Here is a 25,403-nt window from a genome sequence, read left to right on the forward strand (position 1 = left end):
ATTGCTTACGCATCTTCTGCCGGAAATGGATTTTTAACATAGTCCAAAATATTGTTTTTTAAGTTTGCCTTCTTGAAAGATAACATCCTTTCAGTGACTTATTTAACATTACTGCTTTGTACGTTTAACAGGTTTTTCCTAAGCACATACAACCCGATGCAATCCTCTGCAAATTCTTTTAAAGCAACATGAATTACACAGGAATAATTCAGCACACAACATTTAGGCACTCCTTTGTAGTTTACTGTTCTCTGTAAAATTTATGTTTAGAATTAGTTTTGTATTCTGATTGCCACACTCAGTCTTTTACGGAAACAAGAATCCGAGTTACACTTTTCAAATCAGGAACTACTCTGCGTTCCTTGTTATCTCACTGAACCAAACTGCTCATTGACAATGTTAACAAGTAGGTACACTGCATACCCTAACAAGTTAGAAAGCCTGTTGCAAGCACAGAAGGATCAGAGATAAACATTTAGAGTGGATGAGTGAGATATTTATATTGGTACAATGAAATCAGTTTAAACAAAGAGCCACTAAAAACATCAGTTATATTGCATCGGGATATCTGACTTTTTGAAAAATTTCTAAACGTGATTTAAAAAATGGATTCACAAACCTAAAACACCGCAATAGAAAAAAATCTTCAGCAAACTACCAAGTCTAGTTTTCAACACTAGGCAAAGTAACTTTCAAAGATGAAGTTATTAAGGGGGGGGGGGAGGGGTAAGCGTATTTCAATAAACATTATAAAATCTACTGTCTGCCCTCCAAAAGTGAGCATTTGTCAATGGTTCCCTTCTCCATGAAAGCTACAACTAACTACAAAAGTCTCTTACTTACCTGAACTTAAATTATCCTAACTGGATCCTACTCCTGGGCCTTAGATATACTGTCACATGACAGGAGCTGTCTGGACAAGTCAAGAATTTTCTTTGGAAACAATTAGCCATGCATTACAGGCTCCAGCTTAGGAAAAGACTGTTCTGTACTCGCTGCGCAGCTCTCATCAGCGATTCCGTTTTGGTCTGGATATTTTAAACTGAGAGATGCTGAGTTTAGAAGGAAGCTTACCTCAAAATCTGCATAATAGCAGAACTGTCTATCAATTAGGGCATAACCAAAATAAATTAATAACGCACTTGTTAAAATAAAAAGTAATAGAAATTAAGACAGTCTACGTAATTACTGAAATGGATCGCTAGCTTTTACTTAACTTTCATTATTCAATACCATTTCATTCAGTTCAAAACTATGTTCCATCACATTCAGAGAATTCCAAACCTAATCCCCAAATTCAATCTTTTGGGTGTTGCTTCTCCTAATTCCTATGTTTCACCTTTTGCCTCACTAAATCTTTCCTAATAGTCTGTTGTATTCTGAGGAGTCAAGCATTTATGAATGTTTTTTCAAGAAAATAAATCTTAATGAAATATTAATGAGCTAAACGAAGCAGAAGAATTTTTTAAAAGGACTCTTCCATGACAACAATAAAATGTAGTTTATAAAAGATGTATTATCCAGGTGTCATGTGGTGGAGATACACACATCAGCACAACAAGCGTCAACATATGAAGTTTCATACAAGGATTCATTTTTTTTAAATTTTGAAAAGTAGTCTCTAATTCAGCCCGTGCTGACTGAAACAGTGTGCAAAAAGATGATGTTCCAAAATTAATGAATTGCAAAATACTGTTACCAATAAAACAACCCAAATGGATATCTGTAACTAATGAAGAATAAATGCATGATGTTTTCAGCAGTGAATTTTTTTGCTTCTAGAGTACTTCTCCCCTTGAAATTTTTCCACTTCCTTAAGAAGAATGATACTGTTTTCTCATTACGCCAGTATCCCCTGATTTACACAGCCTACAGAGAGAACTTTACAAAGAATAAACACAGGAATTAAGAAGGTAGCACCATTAGAAATAATCACGCTATCCAAATCAGCAGAAAAACTTCATTTATCCTTATCCAACATACTTTGACATTCAGCAGCCTAATAGTACAGGGTAAAGGGAGCTCTCATAGCTGTATATTGATAACATTCATAATGGTCATGCACATTACAATCAGAAGTTTTCTAGGGTGCCGTTTGCAAAGTAAGCCTTCATGCAGATAGGCATTCAGCTCATTAACTCCATTTTCATATTTCCTATTAGTCCCTGAGAAGTTAATATTTCTACCTACAATATGGCTATTAAAGGCATTATAACAATCATACACTTAGCTGTTTGTGATGGAAATGCAATGTGGCTTTAGGGAGAAGCACAGAAATTACAGCAAATTAGCGGTGATGAATACAGATCTTATTTCTAAAAATGCTTTCTTTTCATAAGCAAGGTTGTTGAACAGCAACATAAATTATTTTAGTCACGGATACAAAACTAGCCAGCACCACTTACCCTTAATAAGTCGCTACTATGAATCCAAGACATTGGGGGCTCTGAGACCTCTCTAATTGAGCATTTCCTTTACATAAAATCATCTGGATTTTGACCTAATGTAGGGTCATCATGATCCTTCTTTTAATTACTCAACAGCAGTGCTGGGAGAACTTAAAAGAACCAAGGATTTTCTTTGCTTAACAAGTCTTTTGCCTCTTCAATTAAAGTGATCTCTTTAAATTGTTCAGAATTCAAATGGGGTTTTTTGGTGGACAATTTGCATTATTGCCAGCTGCTCAAAAACCATAAGCTAGCGCTCCCAAAACAAGGGGACCAATTTAAAATTAAGACTTTGGGGTGGGGGGGTGGAGGGAAGGGAATAAAGACAAGTTCTTTTGCTTCGCCTTCTGGCTTCTGAGCAGTTACAGATTGCATTTTAAAGCTCTTCCCCACAATCTTCAGGGCTAAATAATGACTTTTAGGAAAAAAAATGAAAACCGACTTTTAAGTAAGCACGTATCTCAGAGTATTATATTTAAACACAATGATCTTGAGATTTACAGAAAAGTAACAAATCATTTAACAAATTGATTTAGAGATTATAATTTACATCTAAGTACTGTAAAAAGTTTTTACAATCTACTCTACTTGGTTTTGAGTATCGTGGGAAATTTTGGATTTGCATACATAGTTTATTAAAGTGACTCTTACTGAGCTATTACAAAAAATTCACAGGCTTCATGTAACCTGTCTCCATAAACATTTTAATTTCTAGTGAAGTTTGCCAATCCCAGTATAAACTTCAAATCATAGCTATTTAACAACAGATGAGCTCTACAGATTTCTTCACATAGGGTCAGACAGAAAGCCTTTCTCCCTCAGGACTTATTTCTACCTATCACTAAAAGAATAATTGAAATAAAGATTTCTTTCTTACTGTATTTTTAAAATAATTTATTGGCCAGTTAAAGGCCACTATATCTAAAAATAATAATTAGCTTTCACAGGGAGTCATTGATGCCTTTCACCTTTAGCCTGAAAAACTAATGGTAAACAGATATAATTAGCATCATTTGTTAAATGATGATTATCAAGTGGGTACCTAACTTACTATTCAAGGAAATTGGAAATAGATAAGATTATTTGTAGGAATTGCCGAGCTGCAAGAAGCTGAACAAGTTAGTACAATGTAATATTTATTTTAGCAAAGAGTAGGCTATGTCCTTGAAGTCCTACTATAGCTTCAGGCTTGCTCAAACTGTTGCAACTTCATTCTTTGCCAATTGGACAAAAAAAGGTAATATACGTCTTCTCACTAGCACACAGAATAAATAGATTTAGTATTTTAGAAACAACATCAAAGGAAAATCCTGATGACTGCTGCAGGCATTAAACAGTTGATTAAAGTTCCTGCCATGTTCGATTTCTATCATTGTAATTAATGAATCAAAAGGGACTGTATGAAAATGTCTTATAACATTCTTACTGGGTGAGCGTACTACCACATTAGGAGAGTAACACTTTTGAGCAAAACTCATCTATATATACATACATGCAGTTTCTCAAGTTTCCTGGTTGTATTTTAAGTCAGGGACATTATTTTAATAAAATATCAGAAATGCTTTAAGATCCAATTAGTCTGGCCTCCTTACTAAGGGATTTAACTTTTTATTTGCTCAGAGCTCTACTTTGGACCCCTATACTAGAATTCTTAGAGAGAAAGTCATAGTTAAAATACAGAAATGCCTGCTAACCAAGCAGATGACTGCAGATGCACCTGAAAGTAGACAAGATCTTAACCAGCACTAGCACTTATGTGGAAGCTTTACTAACGAGACACTCTTTGTAAATCTGTAAGCCACACTCTATTCACTGCTCTGGTTTCAGCACACATCACGCTCAAATTAGCTTTACTGTAGGTACGTTTGGGTGCTGCTGGCACGGTAGTTGTGGTGTCACAGAACGTAGTATGGAAAGTTTGGGTAGTAAACTAAGGCGAATAGCTCACGCTGAATGTGGTGCTGCTATGAACGTATCACAAGCCATATCCAACCTATCCCTCCACACTAATGAACAACCAGTGGCACACTGCATCCATGACACAAACCTATCTGTACAGTCAACTGAGAATTTTGGCAATAAAATCTAGGCCTTGTATGATTCAATATTCATTTTATTGAAAACTGACACTTGAAGAAATCAACAGTCAGTTGTTACTGGTTGTTGTCAGTTGTACTGGTCACCAGTATTTATCACCAGTTATCGTTTCTGTCCAATTCCAACCTCTCCCCTGCACCTCCAACCTCCACAACCTCAGCTGCCAACAACGTTGGGCTTCTGGCCTCCCTCGCAGGCTGAAACTGGTCCGAGATTATAACTAATAGTTCTGGGTGAGAGGAGGAGTGCTGCAGACCCAGATGCGTACTAAAGAAGAGGCTGAAATTGATTTTAAGAAAATTATAACCAGTTACTTTGGAGAGAAACCGTTGTGGGACCCAGAAGACTGAGGCAGCATAAAACTGGTTTGTTAATTTGTTAACTAAAAATCATATTCTGTCAAGTCAAAGAAACACACTGGTAGGCTTGTATGAAAAGCATAGCTGAGCTATTTTCAAAGTAAACAGCAGGAATCCGCAGACAAAAGCTGAGCAAAGGATGAGTTTTGGGAACAGATACAGAAGGCTTAGATTTAAGAAAACTTAAAACTTTCTAGACCACTCCCACTATCAACAATTTAGGAATATAATACTCACTAGAGAATATTTTACAGAGAATAAATATTTTGAAGACATAGAAAAATAGTTCACAGCATCAAGGTACCTATAATATATTACCTTGAAATAAAACTTGTATTTAAAAGATTAAAAAGAGAAGATTATTCTTGTAGTGGTATCAACTTTTCATTCATACAAATATTAAGCAGAGTATATCTGTTTTTTCATATATTCACATTATTGCTTGCTACCACAACTGTACAAGGAACATATTCTTAACTTACATTAATGTTCATGTACAGTAATTTTAGATACCTAAAGCAAATTTAAAAATACGATTGAGTTGCAATTTAAAAAAAAAACCTATGTGTGAAGATATGTACAACTAAGATACAAGTAGAAGAAACAAAATACAACTGGCCTGACCCAAACATACATCATATATCCAGTTAAAAAAAGTCTTATACTTGTGCAGAAAATAAGCTTTGTAAACCAAAATGAGCAGAAGCAAGGGTGCAATAAATAATTATCTAACACATTTAAACTTACACTGTTGCCCAGTGTACCCTGCTTTGATTATTTTTAATACACGGCATCTGCATTTGCATCTGGAACTGTACTGTTCAAGTTTTCTTCAGTAACTTTTTTCTGCTTATGTGGCTTTAAAACAAACAAACAAAAAACCCTGAAAGGTCCTCTTGGACAGTAAGTTTTAGTAAAACAAGTCCTTCTGCACCCCTGTGTACAGGATCTGGTAAACAGTAGGTATAAAGCTGATACATGGCATTAGCCTGAATTAAAACAGCTACATTATAAACTGCAGTACTAATATATTTTTGTGATCTTGAGTTCTACTAACCAGATGCATGCAATTCTCTCAGTGATTCTTCTAGTCTGAGTAAAATAATTCTATTTTGCTGCTTTTTTTTTTTAACCTTTAAATTAGAACTTTTTCAGAACCAGCTGACAGGACTTCTTCATGAAAAGCAGAGATTTCTCCTAATGCAATGACATTTGGGTTCCAAAAAGCACAGTTTCAAAAAGAACTTTATGTCCTTCTTTTGTTGGAAGAGGCTAGCCAATATCCCAAAAAGAAATAAAAATATTTACAATTGACTAGTCACTGACAAAAGTTTAGGAAGATCTTCGAAGGTACTTCAGCATGTAAATGAATGAGTAAAAGGACTTACACAATGTACAGTGAATCAGTTGTGTCATTTTGGGATAAAAAAATACCTGCTCGCTTGTATACCATTTTCAGCTGTGTATTTATAGTAATACATATATATATGTACACACACGCGTGCACACATATAAAAGACTCTTTGAAAAATCAAGATACATTAATAAACAGAAGTAGTAAAAGTAACAATAACTTAAGTAGTAGTTAACATTTGCGTGAAATGACTTTGCAGAGTTTGACCAAATGCACTTAGAACATGCTCTTATTTAAAAAAAAAAAATACAAACAGCAAAACAAAACAAAAAACCAAACAAAAAAGAATGAAAACACCACAAGATTCTGTAGAACCAATGCTATGTCACCACCAGGAGAGCACCAAGCAAGGCACCATTGGAAAGACAACATACTTGAATAAGTCTCTATAAATAAATCAAATGCTAATCTGGTCGAAAAATCGGTGTCTTTGGTAAAAATTCTATAAGGATGACCTGTAAAAAAAGAAAACAAATATATATTAAATGGAAGATGGCAGCAGTCCTATTATCTATCACAGTGATAACTCACATGCTTTTTTTTTTTTTTTTTTTTTAAGTACATCAAGTTGTGATGATGATCAAAGATCATGGTGCTTTTCTTAGGTTGGAGACCGTTAGAAAAGTTATGTTTGATATAATTGTTTTGGGGTAGAAAACCAAAACTCTTAAAGAATCAAATTCAATTAGAAAAGTTTGCCTACCAATACCTAACACATCTAAACAAACTGAAATAAGCTACTACATAATTATTCTTTAACATAATTCATTTACTTTATTAGGAAAAAATTACAGAAGAGATAAATGTATTAATTTTTAAAAAAACCAGAAGGCACAATGTATGCAAAGTTAATTTTCAATTACACATGCAATTCCCTTTACTTCAAAATTGTTTCCACTTAATATAGGTTTCTGAATCATGCTTATAGTTCAAAACTTGTACAGAAAGGTGTATCAACCTTTGCAACGTTCCTGTATCTAACAAATCTGCAAGTAGTTAACAAGAAACTTGACTACTGCTTTTGCATGATTATTCTTATGGTCCCGATTCAAATTTAAACTATGTGTTTCTGAGCTATGTACACATGGTAGGGTACACTCCAGCATACAATCCAAATATTTATCCTACTTTAAACAGAAAGCTTAAAGTAAATGTTCACTTGTGCATTTTCTTTCTTCAGAGAGAGTGTCATAATACAGCAGCATGATTGTCTTCATAAACAAATAAATGCATCTGGTAACATAACTAAGGATTTCATTTACTTGTAAGGGGACCTTGCCTTTCTAAGAAGTCAAAAAGGAATTTCTAAATGTTTTTGATTGTAAAGGAGAACACAACTTGGCTGCTTAGAGAGTGAACACTTCTATCTCTGATAGCATACTGACCATCAGAAAAGAAGGAAGTCTGATTTTATTTCTAAGGCAAACACTTTTGAAATAATGAATATTAAAATCAGGTGTGTAAGTTTATTTTCAGAGATATTCAGAAGTGACTTATTTTCAGAAGTGATGCAAACTGCTCAAAATCCATTGACCAGTCAACCACTGGATGCTTCAGAGACACCAGGGCTTCTGATATTCAGGCAAGGTTTCAAAAAGGGAGCAAGAAGTAAAGCTGGAACACTGTGTTTATGCCAAAGGTGTAAGACTACCTTGTCTTTATTTAATTTGTTTAATTATTTATTTAAATTAGCATCTACAACAGTGGATTTAGAACCTCAAGTTGGCAAAGCACCAAGTTTTGGGTACAAGAGTCTAATTTAAATCACCCATTTTGAAAAAAATTCAGGATAAGTGTTCATTATTTAAAATTAAATCATGAATACAACATTCAGGGCAGTTTTTAAGAGACTATCAAATCAGTTCACTGAAAATGAGAAAGTGGTACAGAGAAATTTTGTAAAAATTTTCTCATTAAATATATCCAGAGACAATATATTAGATGTTTCACAAATTGAAAATAAAATCTTCGATCTTTATCCTGTAAAACTGCATGCCCATGCTTACATATTAATGTTTTCCTGTAGAAAAAAAAATTTTCAGTGAAATAAAAAACCCTTCATTTTGGTAAAGCTCAAATCTACTTTCTTCGAAATTTGCTTTATTCCATTTTCAGTCACATTTCATACATCTAAACCAAAAAATTTTGTAGAATAGATGTCACAAAAAGTCTACTTATTCAGTGAACTGAATAGAGCCGTTCTGTAAAAAAATGCATTTTAAAGATCTTATGTTTCAGGCTGGAAATAAGATCTAATGCAGGAACAGGAAAAAGGGGAAGACTAAAAGAAAAAGATTCTTTTAGTATAATTTCCAACTATTTAATCACTTAAAATTTTTATATGCATGATAGCTTTGTTGTTTCAAAGAACAGACAAAGTACCATGTAATGAAAGATCACAAATAAGTTAGAGCTAATACAGTAGATATTCCTCAAAGGCTAATCTTTACTTTTAAAGTTAACCCTTCCTACCGCCTACTTCCTAGAGCATTAAAAGAAATTATGCAAATTCTAATGTTTCTTACATTTTAGCAGCTTTATTTCATCCTATTCTATGTACCTCCAAGATATTTTGAAAATGGGAATAAAAACAGCACCAAAAAAGGGCAAGAAGGTTGCAAGCTAAACAAACTGAAATCCCACACTGGACACTTATTTTAAACCGCATATAACTTCTCACTGTGTATTTCCAAGAAGGTCTTATGGAGTCTCAGCCAAAGACTGAAGTAAGTTAAAACTCCAGAGACTGACTTAAAAATATTTTAGTGACACCAATTGGAGATAAAGATACTTTCAAGACAGTTGAGGTAAGGGGCAGTTAAAATCTAAAAAGGCTAAAGGTTTCTTAAGCTCCAACAGCTTAGTTGAAAGGTCTTCTTCCATACTTTTAGACTTGATTAGCATTATATAAAACAGCCATATCTGACTTGCTGCGTAACCAAAGTTGTGGTTATTCTTTATACAGCATCTAAAATTTCACACTCCATCAGCACATGTTCAAGCTATTTTATCTTGGCAATTAATTTATTATTTTTCAGAACACAGTGAAGCCTTGTTTTCAAGTCATTCATAACTTTATAAATCAGTCCTGCACATGAAACCATGCATCTGTGAACCGTAGAAAATCCTTGCACTCAGGCGATTAAGCTCCTGACACCTTTACTGATTAATAATCATGAAAAGAATAAGATCAGAAGCAAAATAAATGATCATTTAATAGAGAAACTCACAAAACAGCCCTTTAACTTACATATTCCATCATGTTATTCGTTTCACATTTCCTTTTGCTTAGTCTCCAATGCAAGCACAGCTAGACAAGGAGGAAAGAAAAAGAAGAAAAATGAGCTGTATTTTATTGCAGCACACAGACTAGCCCATTTGTCCACCTTTCATATTTTTCGTTCAACAAAAGCATCTGTTTCCATACTGTGCAATTCAAACTCCAACAGTACGAAGCTGCTCCCTGCGGCACTCACCTTGTGGTATAACCTATTGTTTTCCCATTCTAATAACTTCTCAATCGATCTTCGTGTCTGGAAGACAAATGAGAAAGAATTTTACTCTTGACTGGTTTTAGAAAAACTTTGTTTTGCAGCTGCTTTTGTGTGAAAAGGAGAGAGGTACAGGACAGTGACTGAGTACAGGGTGGTCTGTAGTACTATCAAAACTTCTCCGGTATTAAATAGTAACTAGAACAGAAACAACTTTTTATGACACCCAAATAACTATCTTCAACCATTTTGGAACAAAAACTGTTCATATATATGCTTTCTGGTTCTTATAGCAGTTATAACTTTAAAACCACAGAAATTTTGAAGTGATCTAAGTATAAAAGCAGGAACACTGCTCCCCCAGTATCAGTGGTCTAAATGCACTGCTTTTCAGAAGGTCGGCATCTAAACTGACAAACGTTGCGAACTATTTTGCAATGCTGTAGGTCAAGTACAAATATGCAATACTCTAAACAAAAGAGAAATTTGTTACATTTATATCCAGATTTTAGAGACTGAAAACCAAATGCAGAAAGTTACAGTACATTGCACAAATGAGTATTACTAAATCTGTGATCTGTGTAAAGAGCAAACCCAATATTTAGGATTCTAAAGCAAAGTTTTACTGCCTGTGTTGTCCACACTTGACACTTCAGATAGAGAATCCTGAAAGCTGTTCTGCACAGCTTTTTAAGATTACGCATGCTAGTATTAAAGGACATCCTGTGCTGTAAAGTTCCACAGCATTTTGAATATAATTGTTCAGTTATATTTACATTTGAGAAATACATTCTGACATTTATGGTCATTTGACTGCCAGAATATATACTGCTTAGCTCTAAATGGGATTTGCTACTGACTATGAATAAAAAGAGGATAATTCATGGTGCCAGGTGTTAAGATGAGACCAACAGAGCTGCAGGTGCAAAAGGACGGAGCAATGACAAGGATCAAATACAACTTAGTGCAGCTGCAGCTTCCTTACAAGGCAGAGAGGGGTGAGGGGAAGGGATGAGAAAGCATCTTGCTGTTATTACTACAAAATGCAAGTACTGTAAATGAACCTTAACAAATCAAACTAAATGCTGTCATGAGAAACAAGAATGTCTGAGCAAAATAAAAATTAGACAACAAATTATTCATTTCCCAAATATTAACATCTTGGTTTTCAAGCATCGGTTTCTCTCTAGTTTAATACTGAAGTGGCTGTGGGGAAACACATCTAAGCATGTACTGTGGTCACATGATTAAAAATTAGATCATTGCTATCTATGAGTAATCATTACACTGAATTTTTATTAAGTTTTATTTTAAAAAGCACAAGTCAAGGAATTATCAGAAGGTGGGTGTGCCAGTGACTAATTTATCACATCTATTGGGAATTGAGTATTTTTCGGGTTATTGTTATTATTATGTTTTTAAAGACAGTGCCCTTTAACAATAATCAGTAGACCTCACTTGTTTCTTTGTAAAGATAGCCTTTTAGAGTCTGCTCTCCTTTTAAATGAAAATAGGGCAGCAGTTATGGTCACACTTTTGTTAATTTAGTTGCCAGTCAGCTCCAAATCAAAAGAAAATAAGGCTGCAGAGTGTAATTAACATTCAGTTCAGTCGTTTTGTCCCTTGTCTAGCCCCCAAGCTTTGTTAAAATTGCCATCTGAATGCTGAAGGCTGTAGGGAAATCGATTTGATTCTAATCGCACCATGAAAAGAACATGATCTAACTGCTTTCAGCCCTCCGTAAATCTGTACTAGGTCTTTAGCACAATGCAACTTCCAATTTAAAAAGCACTGAATGTCTCGTCAATGACTTTGTGAAGAAAAAAGAACAAGGAGCAGACATAAAAATTCCAATAGTTGTTTAAGCATTAAAGTTCATTTGCATCACAGCAAACCTGAAAAGGGCTGACCTCTCAAACCGCCTCTCAGGTCTATGAAGTTGTAGCCTTGACAAGCTCACATTGACAGAGCTCATTGACTCTGAAAGGCTACTCTATCAATGGTGAAAAATGGCAATAGGTTCTACTCTGAGCAGGCATCTGCCTGCCCACCCGCTGCTAAACCAATGGCAAAACTGATTCAAAACCTGAATCTACCTTGTAATCTTCCTTTCCAGGACCTTTTAATAATAGATTAAGATCACTATACAATTTAATTTCATTGTTTGCCCCAAAGTGTGAAAAACATCCAAGCTTTTCAATTCCAATAAAATTACATATATATTACAATACATACACATAAATAAGAAATTGATAGGTAGTTATGTACTATTAATTGCTTTATTTAAATAAGAAGCCAGTTTAAAGTAATTTGACTAGTGTGAGATTAAAACACATGCAGCCTCAAGACCACGATTTTCTACGTTCCTAGAACCTTAAATACAATCCTTCCTGTAGCGTAATTTGGGATAGTCATAGCTCCCAAATCACGCCATATTATCAATACAGAAATGTTAATGAAAATTAGACTGTAAAATATTTCTGCAAGCCTCACAGCTTGGAATAAAAAGAAATGAATTAAACAGCATCACACAATTCACTATAGTAAGTTTTCTTCCTACTTGACAGGTGAAAAAAAGCACTTGCACGTGCAGCTTAATTAATCACTGCTCTTGACATCTCAATGATTTACAGTGAGGAGCAGGTGAGGATATACAAAACCAGAAAGGAACACTTGATTTGAGTGTAGCATTTCCAGCACACTAGGATGACAAGCTTATATATTCTATCAATGGTGTACAGAAAAACCCATACAGCAAATTATTTGTTAGCTGCAACAAAAGCGCAAATTAAGTGGAAGAGAGACTTGCTTATTAGGAAGATTTAATACTATCCAGCTTTTAAAATTTTTTTCTTAAAAAAACCAATCCAATATTTGAGCAAAGCTAAAACTGCAATTCAAGTACACTTTTTAGCATACCAATGATAAGAAAGCATGCTTTGTAACATACTCCGTGAAAAAAGCAGATAGTCTTTAATGTTATCCACAGAATTTTGTGAAACAGACCTCTTCAATCAACTATCTAGATGCAATGTTTAATGAAACATTCCTGTAAAATAACTGATTCTTTAAATATATTCATGTTTGACAGTGTCTTTTGAAAAATCAGATTACCACAAGAGCCCAACTCAGAATACACTTTCACCAATGCTTACTGCTCCCAATTAAGTAAAATAAAGTTTTGCCCTTAAACATGGAAAAAAAAAAACCAGGAAGACTAAGTATGAACTTTTCATGCAGAAACAAGGCAGCACTGAATACAAATAGCGTGTTACCTGTATTACCAACTGCAAGACCTTTCTGTTATGTCTTTGCAGCACCTAGTGAAGTTAGCTTACAATTCCAGATGCAGTTATGATCTGGACTGGGAGGCTGTGCAGCCACAGGGCCCCTCTTGGAGTGCATGACCTGGAACATGCACACTACACTAAACCGTACTAGTGAATGGGCCAAAGCCCCCTCAACTCCTGCTGTAGATCAGTGAATGACTGGTACGATATTAAACGAAAGGATCTTACACGACTCTCAAAATGGTGCTAATTTGAGTACCTCCCTTTGTCTTTATTTAAGCGGGATAACAACATGGACAGTAACAACATGATCCTCCACTATCAGTTTTACTCACAGTTGTCTGGGAACAACAGAAGAATCTCCTGCTACATGCATTTGATCTTTGACTTCCCATCTGAAAACTCCAAAACATATGTAAATGTAGTGCAACATTAGTCCAATAAATAGTAACGTGGAGATTTTCAAATTCCTTTATATAAAACTTCACCACAATCAAGTATTAATAATTTTGATTATTTCCCTGAAAAAATACACTTTATGCTCAAATTTCAAAATACAAAGAGACCAATTTAAGCAGATTTTTGTTGATTCTCATATGGCCAGAATTTGTGTTATACCCCATGGAAGAAAGGCGAAGGATCCTATCAGAGGTCTGGACTATACCATCTCTGCTCACTCAGACAGAAATGATGGAAGCAGGAATTTCTGTTCATTCTCCAAACAAAGATATACCTGACTACAAAATTTATACCCAAGTAATCACTTATCAGCATAAACAATGAAATATAAAGTTAGAAGATAACTGAGTCACACAACTGTATGCTCACTTTCAACATGCCAGAACATCCCCCAAGTCAATTTTGAGGCCCATATTGGTGCCACGAAAATGCCAAAGCTGTACTCGGAATACGCATAACTGAATTACATATACCTTTATCTGTGCTGAGAAAGTCCCCGCCTTGAACGCTGTAACACAAATAAATCCTTTAGAAACTGTAAATTGGTAAGATTCCCATCTTACTGAAGAATTTTCTATTTGTGAAGGGCAAAGATGACGAAGGTGAAACCTGAGTTGATTTCAGATCCTGACATCCTGGAATACCTGCTTCAGCACGTACAGTAATTTGAAAAGGTGTCTGTTCAACCACATAGGTGTATCTTGCATCATCTTTCCTATTAGTAGCTAGGATATTTCTTACTAGAGACTATTGTAAGGGTGCTCATCCCGGAAGCCACTGTAGCATCCATGCAAGAAAGTGAGTGAAACCCATACTACACGTTTTGAAGAATATCCAGAAATAAATATAGCATTCTGGTGCTTTTTGTACAATCTTGAAATAACTGCCTTGTCCAACAGGATTATTATTGCTGCATCTTGTCTTACCTTACAGATGATTCTGGGCAGAAAGTGAGCCCAGACCAAAGCACAGATCAAAGCTCTTGATCAAGCAAAGAGAAATAAAATCAGCAGAATTCTGGAGCAGAAGAACTGACATCAAGTCGACCTCAGGAAACTTCCCATTCTAAAAAATAGCCCTGAGGATATTGTCCCATATCCTCACATGATCCATAAACTGACCTAATTTGTATGGATCTCAACCCTGGGTTGGTACATCAGAGAGATTAATTTAAGCTTAATGAAGCAAATCAGATCAACTACTTTCTGGAAAGGTCTCTTCCACCACACTGCCTACTGATATAAAGAGGAGAGCAGCATTATTTGACATTACTGCATGTAACAGTTTTTAATATCTAAGCTAAAGACGATTCCTCAGAGACTCTGGTTACCTTGATTCTCAAACTCCTAGACTGTTTAAGAAAGCACTAAAACCATGAAATACGTGGCGAATGGAGAAGGCGTACAGAAACATACACCCTGTGTACATTATCCAGGAGTACAATGGAGAACATCTTGTAGTATTATCACCAACGTATTAACTGATAGATACTGGATGAGTATTTTCCAAAGTCATTTTGGTCTGCAGTAGAAACGTGGCAGAGAGAAATCATCAAGGAAAGTTCCTAAAAGTCGATTACAAAAGTCTTATATAAATTTCCTCTCAAATATAAACAATGCAAAAGACTTAAGACGCTAACTTGGTATTTTAGCCACTAGATACTTTAGCTGTTCTGTAAGAGCTAAGTCACCAAATAAGTGTAGCTAGCTACTTTCTGTAATGAGGTGACAGCAACTAGAGCCAACCATTGTGGAAACTTCATACTATGGAAAAGCCTTGTAGAAGAAGTGGTCTTGACCTTGGCAAAATTAACACACTTCCCTTGAGAAGGCCTAAGATGTGGAAAAACACATTTCACAGGCAGACAGATGTTGAACTGATCCAGGAAGCATCAGGATTATAACTGAAGTTGTTACTTGAATTTGTAAATAAAGATTTGTAACTCTCTTATTCTAGGATTATATTTTAGCTCTGATTCTCTGTCATTATAAGGAAACAAAAACCAGGAAGCTCTGTTCCCTCCAAACAAATTATTCAAATCTGGCCATGACAATCTAAAGCATCCACCTCCTGCTGAAGGACATTCTCACAGAAAGGACCACAGAAAATGAACATGTAAGATGGAATTGACCGTAACAGGGATGAAAATAGGATTGAAACTCCACCAAATAACTCATCCTGTGTCATCCACTCTGGGAAATTATAAACTGAGCATGGATTAAAATTCCACCTCCATCTTCTCTTTTAAGGTTACAGAGACATTAATTTGGGTCTCTGTCATTTATTCCAAAATATCCAGTAGTATGCTATGGAACATAGTTCAAGGCCAGTGCAGGTGGAGAAACTAAAGAATCTCAGGTTACATCACTACTAGGAAATTAAACTGTGCCCAGAAACATTCCCATTCACTTGAAGCCAGCTGGCAGGGAACAGCCTACCATCTATATCAGTAAGTTTTCATAACCTCCGAACCAGTCATAGTGCCTGGAGCACTCTGATAATGCCTAGGAATTGTTACACGATACAGACCCAGAGCCTGCCAGGGACCTTTTTAAGAGTACAAATTATAAAGCGCCAATTCCTAGGAACACTCCCAGGTTTAATTTATTAGTATGTAGGAAGCCTTTGATTCCTGCTGTTAGGACTGTCTAAGGGCAGGGGCCAAGAATGGAAGAGAAGCTACATGGCCAGAAAGACTGAAAGGCAGCACAACTTAAAAGAAGGCCCTGTAAAATCCAACACTTCCCTAGTGTGCATGCTGAAGAGAACGATCCCTCTGAAAGGGACAGCCTCTACAGTGCCTTGCCTGCCTAGGATTGAACCAGAAAATTACAGAATCCCAAGTAGGTTGATCCCGTAGCTAGTTAACCAATTTAGAAAAAATAAATCTGGCTACTTACAAAAAATATTTTCCATCACCATCATCATTATTGTTCCAAATTCAGCAATTTATTCCAAAATTCAGCAAAAATATTTTTTATGGGGAACAAAATGAAAAGTACCTAGTCACTTTCCATGTTATGTTCGGCACGGTAGAAGACTTATTGACTCCTCCAGTCTTCTCTTTTGTAGAAGAACTGCATCCCTCACCCTCCTAACTGTTTTGTCAGCAGTCATGTTTCTTGAACTACTTTTTTTTTTGTTAAATAACAAGTTACTTTATTTATACATAGTGCTTGAGTTACTGAGAGTGCTCCACTTACGCAGAAAATAACGTTTTACCCTGGTTGTTTAATAAAATGAGAAAGTGAATACATCCCAGAGCAAGACTACTTTGAGAAAAAGCAAGAGAAGAGGCACAGAAGTGTCACTACCTCAGACTTGCCAGCAGCCCATTCCAGTTTTATGTTTGTTTTACAGTAACACAGTCTAACACGTTATTGTTCAGTGAAGTGCTTTCTACTTATTTTTATTTTATCATATGAATTTCAGATAATTTTGCATTCTAATTCCTTTTTCAACAGTGTTTGGATATGCTCCCTATTTGGCATCATCTACAAGTTGCTAAAGACAGAATCCTAAAAATGACTCTTCCCAACCTGATTTCCAAATATGACAACTAGCTAGACCATTTTTAGCATGGTCTTTCAAAATAGCTCTATGCGAATTTCAACTAGCTCACATTTGCCTTTTCAGAAACATGTCAAATTGGACATGAAAAGCAATACAAAAAGCAATATTAAAACCAGACCACTGCATGATCTATGGCTCCTTCTAGATACCTTAGCCATCACAATGTAAAAGGCACTATAACATGGAAATGTTAATCCTACACGTGTTATTTTGATTAATATTAGAATGTTCAGAGATATCATTGAAATTACAAATGCAATTAAATTTTAAATAGCATTTAGAATATTCACTATAGAAACCAAAGATATATGCTGCATTTAAGATTAATATAAAACCTATTATTAAGAATACCTGAAATTACAAATTTAACTTTAGAATACATATTTTTGAAATACTAAAGGATCTGCATTTGACCTATAAAGAAACAAACTAATATTTTGTGATTTACTTATGTTTGTAAGTATTCTTCAATGCCAACCTTACTACCCTGCCCCCCGCCCCCCAAGAAGGTTTACAAATTAAAAGACATGGCAGAACTATCTGCTCCCACAGCTCGTTATGCACCAACTCACTACTCTGCCCTTTAGGAAAGCACATGAAAACCTGATAAACCTTTAGAGGGTGCTCTGAAGGAAATAAAATCTAATGTCAGAGATAGAAAAAAAAATAATAATCACAGAGCTATACACATGATGATTTCACATTTATAGTGTTCTACAAGCTTTGCCACTTTAAGTTCAGTATGTGGAGGACTTAGTGACTCTTCTGACCCAAATTATTGTGAACAATTTTTAAAGAAAAATATACCAGGTCTGAATCTTCCGATTCTTTTAAAGTTTTCATTTCATAGCTAATACTAAAAAAAGTTATTATTTTAAAGACCTCTGAATATATTTGAAGACAATGGTTAAGAATTCATATTTGATACATACAAGCTCTACTTAAAAAAGTTTTACTAAGCTGACTAGAGCCAATATAGAGATCACGTGTTCTAGTTAGGATAAACATAATACATTACAATTTTAAAGGCTCTTCCAAACTGAATTACAATGTAAATTGTCACAGAGACTTCAAAACCAAGGCACCTTTCATCTTATATAATTGCCTTGAGGAACCGCTTGGAAAAGCATTGTGGTGTTAGAGTATCTCCAGTGCCAAGTCCCTGGCAGATAGGCAGAGGAGATAGGCAGAGGAGAAAAATATATATTTTCTTCAGTTTTGAAAATAAATGTAATGCATTCATAGCTTCAATAAACTGAGCTAATGTATTTTAACATCACTATCATCCACTGACAAGCAAGACTACCGTATTTAAGAAAATTCATGCCAGCTCCTCCACCACATATTTAATTTAATCAATACTTTGGAAGGTGTAATTAGCTTATGTTTATACAGCACTCTGAAGATGTAAACTGCTACGTGACAACTAATGATGAGGCTTAAGCAGCATTCATCAGCTTTGTGTGAATTCACAAACAAACAAGTAGCTCTTGAAAGTATTAGTACAGATCGCTATTAAATATCTCATTCTATTCATTTTAAGAGATTGCCCATGAACCTTCTGAAACATGCAATTTACATGTACAATACCAGCTTTTAAGAAATCTAGCAGTACTGCAATTCTATCATAGCTTTCATTGTTACCATTTCTGCTGAAATTATTTATCCTATTTACACATAGGGAACTACAGCATTTACTTAATACTGAAAATGAGTATCAATTCATTTGAAAAAGTGGTTTCAAATGGGCACCTCAGCCTGTACTGCTTTTTGAATTATAATTCACTATGTCATTCTTTTTATTTGAAGAACAATAACTTAAAGACTTAATGTTCATTGGTACAATCTGGAACTTGTCCCAGAAAGGATGGTACAATCTATGAGTAAAACTGCTGAAGATCATTGACGATCTAGATCTGCAAACGAGGGACTGTATTTTCTGTAATTTTCTTGCAGCTTTTATTCATTAAAATCAAATCAAGACCACATAAAAGGAGAGAGGCAATAAGATATTGAATCAAATTAAACATTTATTCTACTGGTGAAGAGTAGCAGGCTTTTTCTCAAATATCTCAATGCAAAAGAAGAAAGGAAACAATACTGTACAAAGACTTCCAAAACTAACACTGAACAAAGCACTGAAAAGAAAAATACAGTGAAGGGAAAGCTTTCATTGCATGGAAATGCATTAAAGTGATATAATTAACAATTAAGCTTACAAATGTCTGTGACTTAATAAATTCCTAGTTTGAAGCACCTGCTGATTTAAGGAGACAAACCCATAACTTATTTTTCACTGCACAAAAATAAGCATATATTCCCATTACACACAAACTTTCAATAATTGTCTGTAATTTCAAAAATCATATTTACAATTGTGATAACATTCCCATGTTAGAATTAAAAAAGTCAATGAAAGGCAGTAAAAATACAGAATACAGAGAAAGATTAAGAGAATTATTGTAACTTCACAAACTCTGAAGTTGCAGCTTTCATTTTGTCTACATGAACCTTAAAAAATGTTTCTCTAAAAAGAGCTGCAAAGTATACCAGGAATTTAAGAGCATGGTAGATTGATTCAGCCTCATTAGAACAGGCATTTCTTAATTGGTCATTCTGAGAAAAATTATTCTGCTGTATTAAAAGTAAGCAATTGTATAGCTGAAACTGTTGTTTCATTTAATAAACCCTTAACTTGAGAAACACTCCCACTTGTTAGTTCACTGTATATGCAATTCAACAAAACAAATTTGTTAGTCTTCTATTTCAGTAGGAAAGGGCAAAGGTGAAGGCTGGTATATTTTTATTGTGCGATTAAAACATGTCCTAGACAAATTTCAGTTCTACAGGGGAACACTCCCATCCTGCTTTCAGAAATCAAACTCTCTAATTATATGGTCTTGGGATTTTTTTGTGATCACTGCAGCAAAGGATGTAACACAGGCCAGTTTCAAGTAACTGTCCTTTCACTAGGAATCACTTAGGAAAGTGCTCTCTGGGCAACACTTCTCAGACAAGCACAGGTACTGTAAAATAAGTAACCTTTTATTTATTGTTCATTTGTTATAATTGTTTTACATTATGAGTGTCAGTGGGAAAGAATCCACTGCATCTAAAAGTTGAAGGGAAGAAACAGGCACATGTCATCCTGGATCCCTGTTTGCTGAAGACGGGAATCCTGGCTGTTGTGACTATACCTGTGGCTGGAGTCTGGCCAGTGAAAGGAGATCTGAAGAAGTCAAAGCATGGAAGATCATTTGATCAACACAACCCTCTTCCAAGACACAGTAAAGTCAGAGACGAGCAGTACAAGAATTCAAATGTAAGTGAATACTTCACACTGAATACATTAGTCTGCTGTGTATCAGCAAAACTGTGGCACTAGCAACAAACCAAAACAGTCTATGGATTTAATTTTTTTTTTTTAGTGGAAGAATATGAAGTTGCTTCTTGTGACAGTTCTACTGGAATCTACTGAGCAAATTACAGATTGGAACCTAGGTGAACCAGGTTATGTTTACAACTGCTGTCAATTTCCTGAGCAGCTCCAGGTAATTCACATCACGCACTGCCTCTCACTTTCCCCATTTCTAGGAAAATACATACTATTAGTTTCCTGCACTCATCGTAGCGCTTTGACACAAACTGATGGAAAGTCCTGCATAAAAGAAAAATCTTACAAGCTTGTGGATGCAATTCAGTACTGAGATGTTAAAGGGTACAAAACCTGTAATTCCAGGTAAGAGGGATTTAAAGGATTTAAATCACTTTGTACCTTCCTGATCCGGGTCTACCAAGAAATAAAGTTGAACCCACCCATACCTATTCAAGCAACTCAAGTGGCAGTAACTTTTCACTGCTTTTCTGTGAGTAGTAGCCCCAACTAGAATCATTACAAATTCCTGGGCTTGTTTCCTATACTAGAATTTGCAAATATGTCATTGAAAATATTCCACAGCTTTTCTCCTTACCTCCTCTACCAGAAAAAAAGTCTTTCCCAGCCAGGTCCAGGATTAAGAGTTATAGTTTGGGAAAGCATTCAGTTTGTCTTTAAGAACACAAATTAATTAATTCTTCTCTATATTATACTCTCCAGATGCCCAACCAACACCACATTCTGGGTTCTCTGTCAGACAGAGAACCCTCTAAGCAGACATCCATTTGCTGAGCTGCTGACATGAACAATGATGTTGTCACAAGATCTGAAGTCTCCAGATTGACTTAAATGATTTTCATTCTGGAGGAATAATCAAACTGCCTAAACACAGGCATTCAGTGCCATCAGTGTCTAGTGCCACTATGCCATCCACAGTGGCACAAGATACTGTGTTTAGGCAGCTGAGTCCTAACCTCAATTTCACTAACGCTGGACACCCAAGCTTGAGCCTGAGTCACACAATTTTAAGTGCAGGAAAAGGTGCAAAGGTCCTTATATGTCTCCTGGTACCAGCTTTAACAGAAAAAATGCAACATTTACTGACAGTCTGGACCTCTAGGATGACTTCCGGAACTTCAACCCCAAGTTTCTGTCCTTGCTCCTGCTGTTCATTCTCTTTCTGAGACTCTTCTGTCTTTATGCAGTTTATATATTACAGCAACAATTACACCACTAACCTCTTTCCAGCCTCCTCTGAACAGAGTATCCATATTTGTTTGTTTGTTTTTTTTCCAGATTTATCCGTTTGGAAGGGAGCTTACCTTAACTCCTATCCTATGCAAACTTCAACGGAAGCACTTCTCTAACTGTTGCTTCACCAGGTTCCCACACAGAACCTCCTTCCACAGCTTCAAGCTCTGTTTTCTGGCCCCAGATGCTACAAGCCCTTGCCTTTTTTCTGACTTTATTTAACAATGTATAAAAAGTTGATTATTTGTGACTTCTGGTAATAGATTGAGGCCCCAGTTTAGAAGATGAGGACTTGTGGCATCAGCCCCTACCATGTTACATCCTGCTATCATTACCTGCTACAACAGCGCATTATGTGAGAAAAATTGGTCAAACTAAAAAGCACCAGAAGCTTTCTCCTTTAGAAATTAAACATGGACAGTAGCAATGCAAGCTTCCCTTGTGTTTGTTACAAACAGAGCTAGGCCTAGAATGGTCAAGGTAGTCTTCTTGGCAAGCTAGTTAAGTCACCAACTTATCTGTTGAAGCAATCAGCAAATTCTAATTTTTTGTAACAAACTTTCAGGATATGGATATACAATCACACTACAGGAGACTTACTAGTTTGTGACAGCTTAAAGACAGAAAACCTAAGGTTTGATACAATTCACACTGACACCAACATTTTCTTTTTTTTTTCCTCCATGGACTCCAACGTTACCAGGAAGCTTTTCTACCTTATTTTGTATACAATTAAAACTAGCCTTAATTAATGCTTAGTCCCTTTAAGAGATTAAGATCTTAACACAAAAAGTTAGATGATACAAAAATGCATGCAGGTTTTGTTATGATCAGTGTTCATCCTATAGATTTTTTTTTTAGAATGCCTTGATTTACTGACCCTGTAAAATGAGGACTTTGATAAAGAAAATCATGATGATGTTCAGCATACTGAACAGTACACAATTTGTAGCATTAAGAGGTATTACACAAAACAGAATATACACAAGCCTTGCCATGAAATGGAAAGATGAACAGTACTAATAGTGAGAAGAGGATGGGGAGCACAGACTTTTGCAAAGTAGTGGAATAGGACTAGCCAAAGATAATTTTTATACACAGGAAAACAGAAGAGATGGGAGGGTAGCCTGATTAACTGCACTGAGGGAAAGGAAGTGAAAAATAGGTACATGCAATGAGCTTCTGTTGTGAACAATACACTAAGTGCCAAGTGTACACAGACAAAACACTACTTTCTAGTTCTTAATGTAAAAAAAAAAATCTTACTCATCTACAGCTTGGAAGGAAAATCCAAAAAGAAAAAATCAATTATTATCTTTTTAAAAATTGCCTTTTTAAACAAAAATGTATGGCTATTTGGGCCACAGTGTAATCAGAAGCTCCTCAAAACAAACTGCCACTCAATCACTGCCAAATTCTGATAATCCCAAACAGTGTATCACAGAGAAGATGCAGCTATTAAAGAAGTATGTTGAAAGTTACTTCAATAATAGTGCTGTACAGTACATAGTTCTAGCAAAGACATTCAGCTATACTACCCCTCAGTGAGTTATAAGCTCAAAGTTCTGACTGGTGTCTGTTGTAACTTTAACTAGTATGACAGACAACTGATACCAAAATGTATGAAATCAAACTGATTTAAGTAAGTCCTAGCACACAGTTTTTAAAAGTGGGGGAGGAAAAAAAAGCCAAAATGAGAACAAACCCAGTACAATTCTAACTATCAAAAATTACATGAATAGTTCAACTTACTCTTTTACTGAGGCAGATAACTGGCCACATACTACAACCTAAAGTGCAGCAGCAGCAAAGGCATCCACATAGTAGCCATCGTACATTAACTGGAAGGTTCTTCTTAAGACAACTGTTAACTCTACTGATGCTGGCTTTAAATTCTTCAGGTGCAACCTACAAGGGGGAAAAAAAAAAACAAACAAAAAACAAACTAGTACCACAGCAGTGCTATTTATTACTCTTACAATGGTCTACACCTGGAAGTCTTGTTTTTGTAATAAAATCTTAACTCTAATTCCAAATTCCTATTCACAGATACTCACCTTTCCAGTTAAAGATGAAGGAAATTCTGCTTCAAATTTGTTGCTTAGTCCAAACCTGCAAAAACAAAATGAAGATCATACCAAAATTATAAATAACCCCAATCCATGCCACAAGTTACAAGCACCTCATAATACTCTCAGGGTTCGTATCACAACAGCACTAATTTCAGGAAAAAATAGTTGTTATTAAAAGCAATTCCTAAAATTATCCTAACAGACAAAAGTACACCATTGTACACAGTTTGAAATCCATCTTGCCTATGGTCTCTTCTTAAAGTTCTGTTGATACTGTTGACTATTCCCCAGACTCAGCAAAATTTTTTATAAGCAATAGTGGCAAGTGTGAAACGTGAAGAGAAGTACTTAAGGGAGTAGGGGAAGTAAGTTAAGGCCACAGTTTGAATTACCCCCCTCCTCCACCAGTACAGATGTATCTTGAAGAAAAGCTCATCCAGTGCTATTCCACTCAGGCCATGCTAAATAACTGTTCTAAGCATAAAAAATGGAATCAATACCAGCTTCATACATTCAGAAAAAAATACACTAATAAGTTTCAGAACACAAAATACTATCTAACAAAATATGATCTAAATGGTAATTAATTTGAAAGAAACATACCGATTATGAATGTAAAGCTATGAAGCAGTTTGAGATGAGCTGGATTTACTGACTATTCTGGGTTTCAGAAGATCTAAAGATTAGAAGAGTTTCACCTTGTCTATAAAAAAATTGTTTTCTATCTTACAGTTGGCTGGTTGGGTTCATGAATGGATGAACCTCAAAGAAAATTTGAATATTTTCTCGCATCTGGTCTGGGCAGTAACTTCTAATAGGGACTATACAGTCTAACAAAGTCATTAATAAAACCGTATGACTGGCTACTAATTTGGTAAACAGCAGTCAGTGTAAAATTCAAGTTGTTATTAATAACCTTCTGAATATAAACCAAAGCAGTCTTACTATCAGATACTACAAACAACACAAATCAGAAATTAAACTGCTCAAGACTTGAATATTATCAGCAAGACCTATCACACATTGCTCAGTTGTATGCAGAAAAGCTTACCTGAGCCTTGATAGTTGAAGATTTTAAAGACCTAATTTGCTTTGACAATATGTTTATTGAGCAGCTAGGTATTTCTCAGGGTTTTGGTTTTGTTTTGGGGTTTTTTTACTGAACTGAATGATCTGTATGCCAATGGAGAACTTTGTCCAAGTAATCAAATGGGCAGTTAAGTGCTGTACCAATGGTGAGCTACTGTGGAAGGGCCTCACAAAACTCAGTGGACAAAAGGTGACAGATGAGCTTCTGCATAAATAAAAGGTGGTGAACCTTGGGAAAGCTAAACTATGCTTATGCGACACTCAACTAAAGTTTGGCAGCTACAGCTCACAAGAGAGATCTTCTATCACCACTCATGATCCTCTTAAACATCAGCTCAATGCAAGCAGCAGCCGCCAGAAATAGCAATAAAATACCGGCCACCACTAGGAAGGTGATTAAGAACACAGAGGGCATCATTTTGACTCTCCATAAAACCCTCATATACCCACACATTCAGTACTGGGTGCAGTTCTGGCATCCACAT

At 35.5% G+C, this 25,403-nt stretch overlaps 1 protein-coding gene across 3 annotated transcripts in view; it reads right to left on the reverse strand.

Annotated features, from left to right (window-relative positions):
• Window positions 1-1,946: 1,946 nt before the first annotated feature.
• CHIC2 (cysteine rich hydrophobic domain 2) overlaps window positions 1,947-25,403 on the reverse strand; it is a 29,525-nt gene continuing 6,068 nt past the window's right edge. For 2 of the 3 annotated variants that reach the window (XM_076336260.1, XM_076336259.1), the window contains exons 2-6: window positions 23,815-23,869; window positions 23,510-23,665; window positions 9,794-9,850; window positions 9,568-9,627; window positions 1,947-6,772 (exon numbers count right to left, since the gene is read on the reverse strand). In XM_076336260.1, the coding sequence (XP_076192375.1) occupies window positions 6,722-6,772; window positions 9,568-9,627; window positions 9,794-9,850; window positions 23,510-23,665; window positions 23,815-23,869 (379 nt within the window). In that variant the 3' untranslated portion in view covers window positions 1,947-6,721. Of the gene's footprint in view, window positions 6,773-9,567; window positions 9,628-9,793; window positions 9,851-19,122; window positions 20,360-23,509; window positions 23,666-23,814; window positions 23,870-25,403 lie in introns of those variants that run through there. The other variant, XM_076336262.1, reaches the window with a different exon arrangement.

This window comes from Aptenodytes patagonicus, chromosome 4, assembly GCF_965638725.1.
Source record: "Aptenodytes patagonicus chromosome 4, bAptPat1.pri.cur, whole genome shotgun sequence".
Lineage (NCBI taxonomy): Eukaryota > Metazoa > Chordata > Aves > Sphenisciformes > Spheniscidae > Aptenodytes > Aptenodytes patagonicus.